The sequence below is a fragment of the Oreochromis niloticus genome, linkage group LG4, assembly GCF_001858045.2.
Source record: "Oreochromis niloticus isolate F11D_XX linkage group LG4, O_niloticus_UMD_NMBU, whole genome shotgun sequence".
Classification (NCBI taxonomy): domain Eukaryota; kingdom Metazoa; phylum Chordata; class Actinopteri; order Cichliformes; family Cichlidae; genus Oreochromis; species Oreochromis niloticus.
In genome coordinates this window covers 11,409,000-11,425,583 of record NC_031969.2, presented here as the reverse complement: position 1 = coordinate 11,425,583, position 16,584 = coordinate 11,409,000, and the positions used below count along the sequence as shown (strand labels likewise).

Genomic DNA, 16,584 nt, shown 5'->3' with positions numbered 1-16,584 from the left:
AATGACCGTTGTCCTGGGCTGACTTACTCAAAGACCCATTGCATGTCTTGATACTTATCAACCCCACAAACCTCAATTACTTAGCTAAGTAACTCATTAACCCTAGAACACTATCGCTATAAATAGTAACACAATCACTAATGCCGGGTGATTTTTATCCGATATAATATAACCAATAAAAAGTAATCAAATATATCAAAATATGACAACACATGACAAATTAGAGTGGTCTTCTTTTACTTTCAACTGTGCCATGTCTAACAAAATGAAAAAAAAACCCTCCTAAAACAAAATAATGACTCTGGAAAGCTGGTCTTTGGTCCACCCATTCCTGGGAAATTTGAGACTTCCCTGGTGAAGGCACAGGCTCCTCGACACGCAAACAGCTGCAGGAGAGAGAAATCATGTAAATGTATTTGCCCGGGTGTAAATCACCCAGCGATAGTGTTCTAGGGTTAAATAACTAACTCACTAACCTAAGCTTTGTAACTTTGAAACTACCTCAACTATTGATATTTGTAAGTTTTATCACACATTTACAATGCTGATGTACAGCTGAAGAGTCTCTTGGTTTTTTGGGTATACAGTTAGACTTGCAATCAGTGATTGGTTTAGCTGTGGTGTAGGGTGGAGATGAGAAGAGTTTAAAGCAGGACGCAGAGGTAGACAAAGCAGACACAAACAGAAGCCTTTATTGCAAGATACAAGTACTCTCCAACCCACTATGTTGCTTACGTACATAGTGTTTATAATCTATCCATATACAAAACAGGTAAGTACATTACCTGGACGATGCTGTTAAAAGGCTACTTCTTACAACAATTACTACAGGTTGGGCAAAGTCCAAAGGAAACACTGTTTCATAACATTTGCATGGTTTACAGATAAAAAGCACCAATATTGTTTATTCACATTTTACAGAAGAAAATATCAGATATTTGTTTAATTATAAAAACAAAGTCAAACGTGGTAATCAACAATACTAAAGGGAAACTGAGTATAGCAAAGAAAAAGTACAATGTATTAATGCAGCACACTTCTATGATTATGTAGCTTTTGTCAAAAGTAACATTCCTGCCAACAAACCTCCAACTAACGTGTGTCAGTTTGTGGATGTAAACACAGCAATCTTTTAATTTATTGTCTGCAATGTCAACGCCACAGAAGCATTAATGCTCATTTTTTAAGTTCCTTTATTTTCAAAGTGTAATACTCTTCTTTTAATTTTAAAACCGTTAGTTGCATTTTTATTTCTTCCCTCTTTAGTTCATCAAGATCCACTGTATTCAAACCAGAGCTGCCCGAGGGCTTAGGTGACAGGGCCTCCATCATGTCTGCACTGCAAGTTAAAAAATGAAATGAGCCAGATTTTGTTAAATTTAACAAAACTATCTTGTTTTGAGAAAAGAAATCTAAATAGTGTAAGCAAAAGTTGTTTGGGTAAGATCTTTAAAACTAGCAAATGAATCTAACCTTTATGTGAAAATCTAAATTAAACACTAAAACAACAAATTTATTTTTGAAAATAGCTTGTTCAAGAAAGCGTAATATTCATCATAGGTTAAGATTTTTAATTAATTAGACATTTTAGACAGTTTTGTCTAATTAAAGGCATACAGCAGTCAAATTTGCTAGTTTTTTTGTTTTTTTTTTCAAAAAAAAGTTCAGTTGTGATTGACTTTTCAGTTTTGTTTTTTTGTTTTGTTTTTAAGGACAGACATGACTGGGGGATAGGAAAGGGAGCAAGAAAGATGAAGGAAAAGAAAAACAGATGAGAAGAGGGACAGTGAGAAAGGGCACTTAAAAAGAGAAAGAAGAAAAAAAATCACCTGGATCACCTGTTGAGAGAAAAAGAAGAGAAAACAAGCAAAAAAAGAGAGCAACATAATAAACACAACACCATCGCAATAATCTAGCTAAGTGTAAACAGCAGTAAATACTAAATATTGAATGTTGTTGTGCAGCACGTAGGACCAACAGCGCACAATGTGCTTTGAAGTAGCAGCCGAGAAAGGTGTAGTTTATGTCTATGAACAGTGAACACCCGTGTGCACACCTGTGTTGATCAGTGCGCTTGTATTCAAAAGGTTTCCCCATGTAACAGTCTGCTAGAGGGTGTACGGAGCCATAGCCCCGTCCCCCAGGGCATGAAGCAGACATGGAGGACATCCAGGCTCCAGAACCCTAACAACATCCAGAGGCCCTAAGTGCGAGAGCCTAAGGAGGACCACCGGAGGGGCATCCGTGCCACCCTTCTGGGAAGAGCTGAGGAGAGTCTCAGATGAGGTGTCACCCAGCATCCATGAAGCAGAAGCCATAGGGAACAACACTGGCATGCCTCCCCTGCACCCTGGTGACATACCTGCACCCCAAGGCCCTACTTGTGTGGGTGGGTGTGGTGGAGCGGGAAGAGGGAGGCAGTCGGGGATGGGGAGGAAAAGAAGGGAGGGGCCCAAGCCCCACGCCTGCCTCGGATCCACTCAGGGGCAGCCAGGCTACCAGGCCAGTAACCTACGTCCGCCAGCACCGACCCTCCCCCAGCCCTGCTGCACGCAGCCATGAGGAAAACACCCTCTAAGAGCAATCAGAGCCACTAACCAGGTTATGACCACAACCCCCGGGTTAAGCCCTCCAGGGATAACGTCCCTAGGGATTCTCCAAACGCCCTAAGCCCATCCCAACCTCCACATCAACCACAATAGCGAAGGCGGGACCAAACCACGACCCCCTACCCCCGCTAGGTGATGGAGCCGATCAAAAGAAGCCCAGAGGGATTGATCTAATGTGGTGGCAGAGGTTGTATCGAGACTAATGTGATCTATTAGATGGTTCCTATATTGGCTAGAATTAAGATTATTTTTATTTTTCCAGTTCATGAGGACCGTTTTCTTGGCAATGCATAGGGCAGTAAAAACCATGTGGACTGTATTAGTTTCTGTAGTGACATCATCCAATTTTCCCAACAAGCACACTAAAGGGGAGGTTGGAATTTTACATTTCAGACACTTTGAGAAGTCTTCACATATCCCGTGCCAAAACTTCTGAACTGGTGGACAGAACCAAAGAGCGTGGATGTAAGTGTTTGGTGTATTGCCTTGACAGTGTGAGCAGTTGTTGAAAGATGTAAAGCCCATCTGGAACATCCAATGACCTGTTTAGTGCACTCTGTGTAGTATTTTGTATTGTATTAATTGCAGACTGGGATTTCTATTCAATTTGAAGGTTTTTAAGCATACCTGAGACCAGAAGTTTTGGTCTAAGCTGACTGATAAATCTGCTTCCCACTTTGCAAAAGGAAGGGATATTGATTCATCTATTTTAGTAAGTGTTCTGTATATTTTAGACAATAATTTGCTAGTTTTAAGAATTCTACCAAAACAACGTTTACTTACCCTATTGGCAGATTTTTCTCTCTCTCAAAACTAGACAGTTTGGTCAGATTTAATTTCAAGTAGAGTTGGTTTTGCAGTGTGAGAAATAAATGCCATAGAAACAAAACCTTTTAAGACTGTGTGAATAAATTCAAAATATTTGCCTAAACGATATGACAGCTTTATCTTACCCCCCTTCTGGCCTCATGGGTTGTAAATCAGCTACTTTGTGGCCAGAGCAGTGAACAGCTTTATGCTCTTGCTGATCTGACACAGCCAGAGGTTCACAGGAAAGACCTGTGATTAGAAAACATATTGGGGAAAAGAAGACCAGAAAAGATCAAAAGAAATAATAAAAAATACAACAAATACATGAAACTGGATTTTTTTTCTCTTCTAAATAAAAGCAGAGAAAAATCATGTTAGTGATTTTGGTTTTTGAACAACTCACTCAGTTTGTCTTGAGGTTCTTTCTTAACATTTTGCAGTTTGATTGCTGTGTTCTTTGCCACATCTTTCTTATTTCCACTGACTTCAGATCTTGGCATCTCAGGATGATGTCTAGTCTTCTGTTTCAATGACAGCCAATTATATATTAGTGTCCTTATTTATAATTTCATTTGAAAATGCTAACATTATTTTGAGCAACATTCAGTTTAATCCAGTTTTAGTTATATGGCAATAAAATGTAAAAACAGTCACCTCCAGGTGCTTTATATTATGAAGACCCTACAATAATAAGGAGAAAACACCAACAATTAGATGACCCCCTATGAGCAAGCACTTTAGTGACAGTGGTGTTTTATTTATCTTTATTTTATATGGCAAGTTTAAAATAAAATAAAACAGTCTTACCTGACAAAGGCTATTAACGACACGATTTACTTCTTTTACCTTTAGTGCAGATTTTACGGGTGTTGAAATTGTGCTGGTTGTTGTCTTCTCTGAAAAAATAAAGGTGATTAAAATATGAACATGGACACTTTGGGATTTTTAGAATTAGTTTGATGTTGATGTTCAGTCTGATCTTCAGCAGATCATCTTGTCTGCATTGAGTTGCTGTCATTTGATTGACTGATTATATTTATGCATTAAAAGGAACCCCGGCTATTAAGACATGTCTGCGCTAAAATATGTACTGTGTTTCAATAACACATATGTGTTATTGAAATACGCCAAATGTTTTCCTTTTAAGCACATGTTATATAAAACTGATTTACCAGTAGGCCGCCATTGTTATTTACTTCTCAATGCACTATGGGTAGCGACATCATACGGTTGCACTGCATCCAATTCACAGTTAGCAGCACTATGGAAATGGCTTCTGTTCAACCTTTCCAGTTTGAACCAGAGCAACCCGAGAGAGAGAATGAAAATAGTCAACCAGTAGTGAGTTTAGATCAAGATGAAAACAATCTGTCACAAGAGGACGAGAGAGTGAGAGAAAACTACTGGTGTCTATGAGGCTACTGCTTGCCAATGGCTATTGCGACTGAGAGCCTTTGTTGTAAAGCACCAAAGCTTTTTGAAGCCGTATGTCTTAATCCAGATGTTCTTTGGGCAGCCCTTGTTAGCCTCCATGACCGGTATCCGGTCTTTAAGTGATAATGTGATGAATCCTGCTTCCAACCCCAAAGTATTCTGCATTTAATAAGACTGTTGTGTTTTTAACATGTTTTAATGCTTTGTATCTTGTTCAATTTAATCTCAACAAGCCTCTAAAAACAGTCAGTGATCACTGTCGGCTTCTCACAGTTTTTAAACCCTTATGATGTAACTACAGCCCAGCCCATGCAGCAGCAGTATATTAATGACTAACCTTCTATTGTGGATGGATTATCTCGGTGGTTCTCCTGACTGACGTTTGGTCTGTTTACAGCATCCTGCCATGCGATTGCATTTGACCCTAACCATTGGGAACCCTCACATTAACTTTTATCGAGTGGAAAACAGTCCTCCGTTTGTTAGCGTTCGTCCTCCAGCTTTACTACTTATGTTATGCTAACATAGCTTGTCGCACTAGCGATCGCGTAGCACACCAGCTAGCCCAACTTCAATGACCCTACAAACCTCGCTGCTCTTCACTTTCCTGTCGTCATTTATGTTGGAAGTGATAGCAGAACTGTACGTTTTAATTTGTTTAATAAATCTCTCAGTCAGAACATGGTATATTTAGATGGAAGCTAGCCAGCCACTCCCTGTTAACTAACTTAGTTAAATATCATAAATTCCATTTTCATGGATGCCTGAATGTTAAACTTAATTGTTACACCTGGTAGAACCGTCACACTTATCATTTTTATATAGATGAACATAGACAGTTTTTCAACTCTCAGTAATGCTGCAGTGATCATTTGACTTTTGCAGCGGAGTTTGGGCCCAGACATGGCTAATAACGTCAGACTCAAAGACCAGATAGTGCTGGTCTACCAAGTCGTAACCACATCAATAGTAGGCAAGTTAATTAATACGGTTGCTATACTATAAAAAACAAAACAGGTCAGCTGAACGAAAGCACCTATACTGCCAACAACCAATATCCGTCATTGTCCCAGAATTCATTGTTTGTGAAAAACATGGCCACTCCCACGGCTCCAAAATAGTTTTAAACAACAAAGATTTAATGAATAACAAAAAATATAGTTATTCTCAAGTATGTTTTTATGTAGTGGAAATATTTTGTAACATATTTAGAGTAATTTCTCATAATATTCGGGGTTCCCTTTAATGAGCAGTTGGACAGGTGTACCAAATCAAATGGCTGACACACCTGATCTGTTTTGATCACGACGACATGGAGAAATAATATTTATTCAAACTGCAAACAAAACTACTATAGTAGTTAGCTGTGTCCACATATGTGCTAACATATCTGTAAATGCTTACATAAAATAAAAAAGCTCCTAATTTTTGCACAAGCCTATAGAAGGATTTCACTCATTGTTTGGTGAACTTCAATTATCATTTCAGAACTGAGCCAAATTAACTGTACACCCACAGTCATCTCACATAATCAGAGGTTAAAGAAGGACAAACCTGTGAACTTAAACTATAGATTGAAAATGTTTTTCTTCTACTTCAACAACAGAAAAAAAATATAGAAGTTGAATACAACATTAAAGTGATTTTGGTTTTTGAACAACTCACTCAGTTTGTCTTGAGGTTCTTTCTTAACATTTTGCAGTTTGATTGCTGTGTTCTTTGCCACATCTTTCTTATTTCCACTGACTTCAGATCTTGGCATCTCAGGATGATGTCTAGTCTTCTGTTTCAAAGACAGCCAATTATATATTAGTGTCCTTATTTATAATTTCATTTGAAAATGCTAGCCTTACTTTGAGCAACATTCAGTTTAATCCAGTTTTAGTTATATAGCGATACAATGTAAAAACAGTCACCTCCAGGTGCTTTATATTATGAAGACCCTACAATAATAAGGAGAAAACACCAACAATTAGATGACCCCCTATGAGCAAGTGCTTTAGTGACAGTGGTGTTTTATTTATCTTTTTTTTACATGGTAAGTTTTTAATAAAATAAAACAGTCTTACCTCAGGAAGGCTATTAACGACACCCTTTTCTTCTTTGATCTTTAGTGCAGGTTTCACAGGTGTTGAAATTGTGCTGCTTGTTGTCTTCTCTGACAAAATAAAAGTGATTAAAATATGAACATGGACACTTTGGGATTTTTAGAATTAGTTTGATGTCGATGTTCAGTTTGATCTTCAGCAGATCATCTTGTCTGCATTGTGTTGCAGTCATGTGATTAACTGATTAGATTTTTGCATTAATGAGCAGTTGGACAGGTGTACCAAATACAATGGCTGGTTCGTCTTTTTGGAAAGTACAACTATTCATTACAGAACACACCTGATCTGTTTTGATCATGAAGACATACGTAAATAATATTTATTCAAGCTGCAAACAAAACTACTAGTTAGCTGTGTGCACATATGTGCTAACATATCTGTAAATGCTTACATAAAATAAAAAAGCTCCTAATTTTTGCACAAGCCTGTAGAAGGATTTCACTCATTGTTTGGAGAACTTCACGCGCCAAGATGGCGGCGCGTGAACAACGCGAGGCTCAGTGTCTCTCAAACACCATTACAAAAAGAAGGTAGAAGGACACTTCTCCAACTCCAACCCCCGACGCATGTGGCAAGGACTCCAGACCATCACAGACTACAGGACCACCAAACCCTCCCCCGCATCCTCTGATGTCTCCTTCCTCAACGAGCTCAACAACTTTTATGCTCGTTTTGAGCGAGGGAACCCCACGACCACAACCAAAACAGACACGACGCCAGACCACCAACCTCTGACTCTCTCCCCTGGTCCTGATGGCATCCCCGGTCGTGTTCTTAGAGCGTGTTCTGGGGAGCTTGCAGGAGTCCTGACAGACATATTCAACCTGTCCTTGGCCCACGCTGTGGTACCGGCCTGCTTCAAATCCACCTCCATTGTCCCGATACCCAAAAACTCCAACCCATCTAGCCTCAATGACTACCGCCCAGTAGCACTCACCCCCATCATCACTAAGTGCTTAGAGCAGCTGGTCCTAGCACACTTCAAATCCTGTCTCCCCCCCACCCTGGACCCCCACCAATTTGCATACCGCCAGAACAGGAGCACAGAGGATGCAGTCTCCATCGTACTGCACTCTGTCCTCTCACACCTGGACAACAACAACACCTACGCCAGAATGCTGTTTATAGACTTCAGTTCAGCGTTCAATACAATCCACCCCTCACAACTCATCAGGAAACTGACAGACCTGGGCATCAGTTCCCTCATCTGCAAATGGTTACTGGACTTCCTGACCAACCGCCCCCAACATGTCCGGCTGGATAACCACTGCTCATCTACCATCACAATGAACACCGGTGTACCACAAGGCTGTGTGATGAGCCCTTTCCTCTACTCCCTCTTCACCCACGACTGCAGACCTGCTGATGGTTCTAACACCATCATTAAGTTTGCAGATGACACCACGGTGATTGGCCTCATCAGTGACAACGATGAGGCCGCCTACAGGGAGGAGGTGGATCGTCTGGCTGAGTGGTGCGACACAAACAACCTGCTGCTTAACACCGAGAACACCAAGGAGCTCATCGTGGACTACAGGAGGAATGCTGACCCACATCCACCCATCCACATTAAGGGGACGGCTGTGGAGCGTGTGAGCAGCTTCAAGCTCCTGGGAGTCCACATCTCCGAGGATCTCACCTGGATGACCAACTGCTCCAAGCTGGTCAAGAAGGCTCACCAGCGCCTCTTCTTCTTGAGGACTCTGAGGAAGAACCACCTGTCCTCAGACATCCTGGTGAACTTCTATCGCTGCACCATCGAGAGCCTCCTGACCAACTGTATAACAGTCTGGTACGGGAACTGCTCCGCCTCGGACCGGAAGGCGTTGCAGAGGGTCGTGAAAACTCCCCAGCGCATCGCCGGAGCACCACTTCCTGCCATAAAAGACATCTACAGGAAGCGGTGTCTGAAAAGGGCTGGGAAAATCATCAGAGACCCCAGTCACCCATCACATGGCCTCTTCACCCTCCTGCCCTCTGGGAGGCGCTACAGGAGCCTCCGGACTAAGACCACCAGGTACCGGAACAGCTTCTTCCCCACAGCTGTCAGACTCCTGAACTCTGCCTCCTGACATCTGACAGCCTCTGTAGAAATTATCCACACCCTCACTTATCTTAACTGCACTACTGTATAGCTCTGTGTAAATAATCATTCTGTACATACAATAATTTTTAACCTTACAACTGTTTACAACTTGCATAGTTCCCATTTCTGTATAACTGTATATCTCATATTTCTGTAAAGTTATTTATTTCATACTCTGTATAGTTTTTCATATTTATATCCTGTTCATATCCTGTACATAGCTTGTACTCACTACAGCCTGTACATACCTATAGTTATAGAATATTCACAACATACTTCATACCGTGTACATTATAACATACCACAATAGACCCATTTCTGTAATATACTTGCATATCTATATTATTGCTAATATATATTGTAATATATCTATATCACTAAAGCACTTCTGGATGGATGCAAACTGCATTTCGTTGCCCTGTACCTGTGACATGTGCAATGACAATAAAGTTGAATTCTATTCTTTTCTATTCTATTCAATTATCATTTCAGAACTGAGCCAAGTTAACTGTACACCCACACATCTCACATAATCGAAGGTTAAAGAAGGACAAACCTGTGAACTTAGAAAATAGATTGAAAACAAAACAGAAGTTGAATACAACCTTAAAGTGCTTTCAGTATTTGAACAACTCACTCAGTTTGTCTTGAGGTTCTTTCTTAACATTTTGCAGTCTGATTGCTGTGTTTGTTGCCACATCTCTCTTATTTCCACTGACTTCAGATCTTGGTATGTGAGGACGATGTCTAATTTTCTGTTTTAAGACAACCAAGAATGTATTAGTATTTTTTTTAAATAGTCGGTCTGGATGAGGTAAAAGTGTACATTTGTAATTTATTTTGAATGTCATGCTGAACCATAATATTTTACAAATTTCTAGCTTGATGACGGTGCTGGTGTGAAGTAGAGTAATCTCTGATCCGTGACATACTCAAAACTTCCAGCAATGTAAAGCACAGTGAAACCTTTAAATAAAATAATCTATCTTGCCTCAGGAAGGATGTTAATGATACACTTTACCTCTTTCATCTCTAATGCATGTTTTCCAGGTGTTGGAATTGTAGGTGTTACTCTCTCTGAAAAAAGAAGAAAAGTTATTTTCATACACAAACAAGGTTTTTGTTATCTTAACATACCAATAGGAAATATATTGGAAATGTCACCTTTGGTACTACTGCTGTCAGTATTGTTAGAGGCAACAGCAGGCACAGTCTCATCCTCATCATTATCATCTTCTTCATGCTCATATTCCTCAGTGCTACGCTGATCGTCACCAACATCATCTTCATCCATATCCTCATCTTCCTGTTCTCCATCTTCATCTTCAACAAGATCTTCCTCGCTTTCTTCTTCTTCAGAATAGATATAAATCGGTGTAGCATCTTCATCTTCGTTTTTCTTAGTGTCAGGCTCATTATCTTCATCCATATCCTCATCATCTTCTTCTCCATCTTCATCTTCATCATGATCTTCCTTGGGTTCTTTCAAGAGATGTTTAAATACATAAAATATTACAATGTACATGGAGATTTTTGTGACTTTTTCTATGTAAATATTTTTTTTCTGAACTTCTGTGGTATATTTGTCAAAACTACTGAAGTCTTCAAACAGCTAATTAAAAATAATATAATGTTTGCATGCTTTTGATTCATATTCTCAAACATTCTCTGGTTTTGAGGCACAGATAAAAAAAAGAGCAGACAAACCTGTTGAGAGTTCGTGGGACTCAAGGTCTGATGATTGTTGTTTTCTTTTCTTTTGTCTATATCCGGTAGTGGTTAGCTCACCTTTCTGTGATAAGTTAATTCAACGGTTTATTTAGTGAAATCAGATTTTTGTAGATTCATAAAAATGCAACAAAGTACCTTGAACCAAAAGCGTAGAGTTTTTCCTTTGTGGCAAATAGATGACTTCCATTTTCTACATGGCTCTTTTCCTGCAAGCTTCTCAAACTCAGGTGGAGTGTAAAAGGAGCCTTTACGCTCAATACATGCCTCACCTATATTTATAAAGAAAAAAGTAATCGTTTTTATGAAAAATTATTCATTGATTGATGTATTTATATATGTACAAAAGAGAAAAGGAAAGACAGGTAAGAAAACAATACAGTATATACTTACCTTTGCTCATCTTCTCTTTATGCAAGATGCCCATTTTGGTTCCACATTTTACACGCCAGAGGTCTGTTTTTTGAATCACCAAAAAAAGAAGAAGTAATTTCTCCATAAAAATATATATTAAATGTATTTTCATGGTCAATGTACAATTAATTTGCAATTGTAGAAGTTGTATAAAGAGAGATGCCAGTTGTGGGAGTATTTCATACTTTCATTGTAATACTTGTGATAATGCAAATATTTATAATTCAATTCATTTTTATTATATAGCACCAAATCACAACAACAGTTTGCTTATCCAACAATCTTTTGGGGTTTTCTGTCCTTAAGTTTTACATTTAAAAAAAGCCAAAAATGTCCTCCAGATAAAGTATGATACGGTGCTAAGATTCCTGGAGAGTGTTTCCTAAAGCTATTTCTGCCAAAATCATGCAATCACTTAAAATCATTTGAATGTAATTATGCATGTCTTTATCTGAAGGAACAAAAGAAAGGCAGTTTCATTTAGGCAGTCTCGACTTGTGAAGAATGAATTCACATATATATATATATATACACCAGAGAGATCGAAGGCAGGAGAATAAACCAGCTGTTCTCCACAGAACCAGCAAAGGTGTACTCTCAGTGGCAGAGAAACAATAGCAGAACAGCACCACCAAGGCTGGAGACGGAGCAATACTGGAAGAGCATATGGGAGAAGGACGCAACCCATAATGGCAATGCTCAGTGGCTAGTGGATCTGAGGGCAGACCATAGCGACCTCCCTGAACAGGGTCCAGTAACCATCACAGTGGCAGACATCCAAGAAAGGGTCTCCAGTATGAAGAGTTGGACAGCACCAGGCCCCGACATGGTTCATGCCTACTGGCTGAAGAAGCTGACTGCACTCCACGAGCGTCTGGCAGCACAAATGAACCAGCTGCTAGTTAACGAGAGACACCCGGAATGGCTAACTGAAGGTCGGACAGTCCTGATCCCCAAGGACCCCAAGAAGGGACCGGTCCCATCCAACTACCGACCAATAACCTGCCTCAGTACTACATGGAAGCTCCTGTCAGACATCATATCGGCTAAGATGAACAGGCACATGGGTCAATACATGAGCGGGGCACAGAAAGGGATTGGCAAGAATACCAGAGGCGCAAAACACCAGCTACTGGTAGACAGAACAGTCAGCCGAGACTGCAAGACCAGACTGACCAACCTGTGCACAGCCTGGATTGATTACAAGAAGGCCTATGACTCAATGCCCCACAGCTGGATACTGGAATGCCTAGAATTGTACAAGATCAACAGGACCCTAAGAGCCTTCATCAGGAACTCAATGGGGATGTGGCGTACAACACTAGAGGCCAACTCCAAGCCCATAGCACAAGTCACCATCAAGTGCGGGATCTACCAAGGAGATGCTCTGCCCCAAGGGCGTAGATTTGGTTTTGGCATTGGTGGGGACGGATGATTCAACCCCCGAACCCTGCGCTGTTTCTTTTTCCCGTTTTGTCTTTGCTTCTTGATAAAAGAAAAAAAGGAGAAATATACTTGCCTACATATGCTATTCTACATGCTTTTAAACCATTTAAAATTACAATTCATAGTTTTATATGTGAATTATATAATATTAAATTACTATTAAACAAATGTATTTTAGACTTTAGTTTACTTCAGCCATATTCCATATAAATCAGGTATCATACAAAAATAAAAAAGCTTCAAATAGAGTCATGACAATAAAAGAATATGACTTTAAGGACTTAACAACATTACTTCAGTTGTAGTACACCAACATCTCTTATATACATTAGCACTAAGGGAACAGTGAATGACCTGGTGGGTTTTGTCCATAAAACTACTCATCTAAGATCACCACAAAGTAAAAGATCTCTCAGCAAAATTATGCAACATTTTAGGCACTATTGCCCCGATCAAATCAGTGAGCTGGGATGTTTTATTCTAAACATGAACTACTGTTACAGCAACAGACATGGACTACTGGTGCCCCACACAACAACTCAATGTCCACTATGTGAAGGAGTCTATACTATACTGTCTATACTATACTGTCCTGGTGGACATGGCAACACTTTTTTCATGGTTACATACAGTTTTAGACTGATGTGGGCCAAAGCCTAGCACATACCTGCCAACCTTGAGACCTCAGAATTAGGGAGACATTCAAAGGGGTTTTTACAGTGTTTACTTATCGGAAAAAAATAAGTTAAATGTCACCGGCCTGTTGCGGGGGTGTCCAAATTCAGAGGGTGCGTCCACCTGAGGACCCGGCCTTCGCGGTCTAAGTGGGCCGGGTCCTCCGAAAGCCGGGTAGACCGGAAATGAGCGACTGTGAAATTGGGGGGTCTAGCCTTCATAATTACGTCACCTCTGCCGTCTGCTCCTTGCTGTCTAAATAAAATAAAATATAACCGGACGCTTGCGTAGATTCTCGACCATCTCACACTTCTGTTTAATCAGTTTTCTGTTTGACATTTATTCAGCTGTGTGAAAACCCCAGAGGAACTCTCCCGAGGGATTAATAAAGTTTTATTTAATCTAATCTAATCTAATAACTTTAATCTCACCCAAACCGATTTACTCACGAACAAATAAAACACTGAAAAAGGCCAAACAATAACATGTTTAAGTTATTTGAAGTTTACACAACTACATTCTCGCCTGAAAATATGTTAAAAGTTTATTTCGCGACCCAGAAAGAGTAATAAGAGTAATATTAATACTAAGTAGCTGCAGTAGTAGCAGCTATTGTTGGAAACTGGAATTGGCTGGGCCAATCTAGGATATGGTTTTTCAATTTTGTTGTCCGGGTGGAAAATCGGGAGAAATTGGGGAGAATGGTGGCTCCGGGAGATTTTCGGGAGGGGCACTGAAATTCGGGATTCTCCCGGAAAAATCGGGAGGGTTGGGATGTATGGCCTAGCATAGCCTGTAACGTTATTATGACGGACATATTTTATGAGCGAACTTGACTTTAAGTGACTTACAAGTTTCTTTGAAAAATACTTTCTTATATCCAGGTTCTTCCTTTTTGCTGCCATCCTCCTCTCCTCCTCGCAGCGCAGGATTACCGCCGCTAAAACTAAACAGAGCTCGCTGAAAGGCACAGCCAATCACACTGGCCATATTTGTCACATAAGGTAGGACTCCAGTAGAGAACGTAATTTAACTCTTTCTGCACCGCTGGGCGAATGAGCCGTTGACAGGTCGTTTTTTTCTTTCTATCGGGTTTGTTTTTCTTTACTCAAAGAGATCAAATTATTGGTGGGGACAATTCAATAATCGCTGGATATTGGTGGGGACATGTCCCTTCCGTCCATGCCAAATCGACGCCCTTGCTCTGCCCCCACTGCTGTTCTGCATAGGCCTGAACCCCCTCAGTGAGATCATTGACAAGACTGGCTACGGATACCGACTACGGAACGGAGCGGTTGTCAGCCACCTCCTGTACATGGATGACATCAAGCTGTATGCCAAGAGTGAACGAGACATCGATTCACTGATACACACTACCAGGATATACAGCAATGACATTGGAATGTCGTTCGGACTGGAGAAGTGTAGTCGGATGGTAACAAAGAGAGGGAAGGTAGTCAGAACTGAGGGGATTGAACTACCAGAAGGCAACATTGCAGACATAGAGGACAGTTACAAGTACCTGGCGATCCCGCAAGTGAATGGGAACCATGAAGAGGCCGCTAGAAAAGCTGCAACCACCAAGTACCTGCAGAGGGTCAGGCAAGTCCTGAGGAGTCAGCTGAATGGTAAGAACAAGATCCGGGCCATCAACACCTACGCCCTGCCCGTGATCAGGTACCCTGCTGGGGTAATAGGCTGGCCAAAGGAGGAGATAGAAGCCACTGACATAAAGACAAGAAAGCTCCTTACCATGCATGGAGGGTTTCACCCCAAGTCTAGCACCCTGAGGCTGTACGCTAAGCGGAAGGAAGGGGGCTGGGGACTGGTGAGTGTCAGCACCACAGTCCAGGATGAGACAAGAAACATCCACGAATACATCACGAAGATGGCCCCAACTGACAGCGTGCTCAGTGAATACCTCAGGCAGCAGAAACCCAAGAAAGAGGAGGAAGGCGAGGAACCATCATGGAAGGACAGGCCCCTGCACGGTATGTACCACCGGCAGATAGAGGAGGTGGCTGATATCCAGAAATCCTACCAGTGGCTGGACAAAGCTGGACTGAAAGACAGCACAGAGGCACTAATCATGGCAGCACAAGAACAAGCTCTGAGTACAAGATCCATAGAGGCTGGGGTCTATCACACCAGGCAAGACCCCAGGTGCAGGCTGTGTAAAGATGCCCCAGAGACAATCCAGCACATAACAGCAGGGTGCAAGATGCTAGCAGGCAAGGCATACATGGAACGCCATAACCAAGTGGCCGGCATAGTGTACAGGAACATCTGTGCCGAGTATAACCTGGAAGTCCCAAGGTCAAAATGGGAGATGCCCCCAAGGGTGATGGAGAATGACCGAGCTAAGATCCTGTGGGACTTCCAGATACAGATGGACAAAATGGTAGTGGCTAACCAACCGGACATAGTGGTGGTAGACAAACAGAAGAAGACGGCTGTAGTGATCAGTGTTGGTCAAGTTACTTGAAAAAAGTAATCAGTTACTAATTACTGATTACTTCCCCCAAAAAGTAATCCCGTTACTTTACTGATTACTTATTTTCAAAAGTAATTAATTACTTAGTTAGTTACTTTTTAAAAACACGATTTACAACCTGAATAGGTGATAAAGCGATAATCTTTCAGCCCAATTCTACTTTTTATGCATAATCCATCATACAAAATGTAATCAAATGGAAAAGTCTCTTTTTAAAACTTGTTTTATTAGTTTTAATCTTTTAACTTTATGCATCAAGCAAAAACTTAATTATATGCAACATTCTCTGACTGGAAGAAATTTGTTTAACATTTAAACCTATTTTCTGCACATTCCAGCACATAAAATAAAATATTTTTTTGTATTTACACTCACTCTTTCAAATAGATGCAAGTAAAACACAGCAGAAAATAAATAAAATCAAAGACTCAGCGGTCCTGTTGCTCTATTTTTACCTTTAAAGCAGGACTGGGGTAGGCGGAGGTTTACCCTGGTGCAGGTGTGCTGCAGCGGTCAGTGGAAGAATCCGCGAGTTTCTCTGTGAATTTCCCATTACAGTCGTAGCGCACTCGCTGCTTGCTTGGAAGTTTAGGGGTTTTTTCGCTGTAAAAAGAAGTTTTCTTCCCACGCACAACGGACACTAATGTTTTTGTCACTTTTTATGGAATCAAACTCAAAATAAGGTCAGTACTTTCACGCTTTAAACGCTGCATGCTACACTCTGTCCCGCACTCGATATATTATGATCTGCAGACAGCTGTTGTCACGAACGTCGCACTC

At 40.8% G+C, this 16,584-nt stretch overlaps 1 protein-coding gene across 20 annotated transcripts in view; it reads right to left on the bottom strand.

Annotated features, from left to right (window-relative positions):
- Positions 1-672: 672 nt before the first annotated feature.
- LOC102081056 (glutamic acid-rich protein) overlaps positions 673-16,584 on the bottom strand; it is a 149,753-nt gene continuing 133,841 nt past the window's right edge. For 16 of the 20 annotated variants that reach the window (XM_025906806.1, XM_025906805.1, XM_025906832.1 and 13 more), the window contains 8 exons: positions 6,923-7,011; positions 6,770-6,796; positions 6,519-6,636; positions 4,227-4,315; positions 4,074-4,100; positions 3,823-3,940; positions 3,563-3,668; positions 673-1,339 (listed from right to left, as the gene is read on the bottom strand). In XM_025906806.1, coding sequence (XP_025762591.1) covers positions 1,177-1,339; positions 3,563-3,668; positions 3,823-3,940; positions 4,074-4,100; positions 4,227-4,315; positions 6,519-6,636; positions 6,770-6,796; positions 6,923-7,011 — 737 coding nt within the window. In that variant the 3' untranslated portion in view covers positions 673-1,176. The remainder of the gene's footprint in view (positions 1,340-3,562; positions 3,669-3,822; positions 3,941-4,073; positions 4,101-4,226; positions 4,316-6,518; positions 6,637-6,769; positions 6,797-6,922; positions 7,012-16,584) is intronic. The other 4 variants (XM_025906811.1, XM_025906813.1, XM_025906817.1 and 1 more) reach the window with 4 other exon arrangements.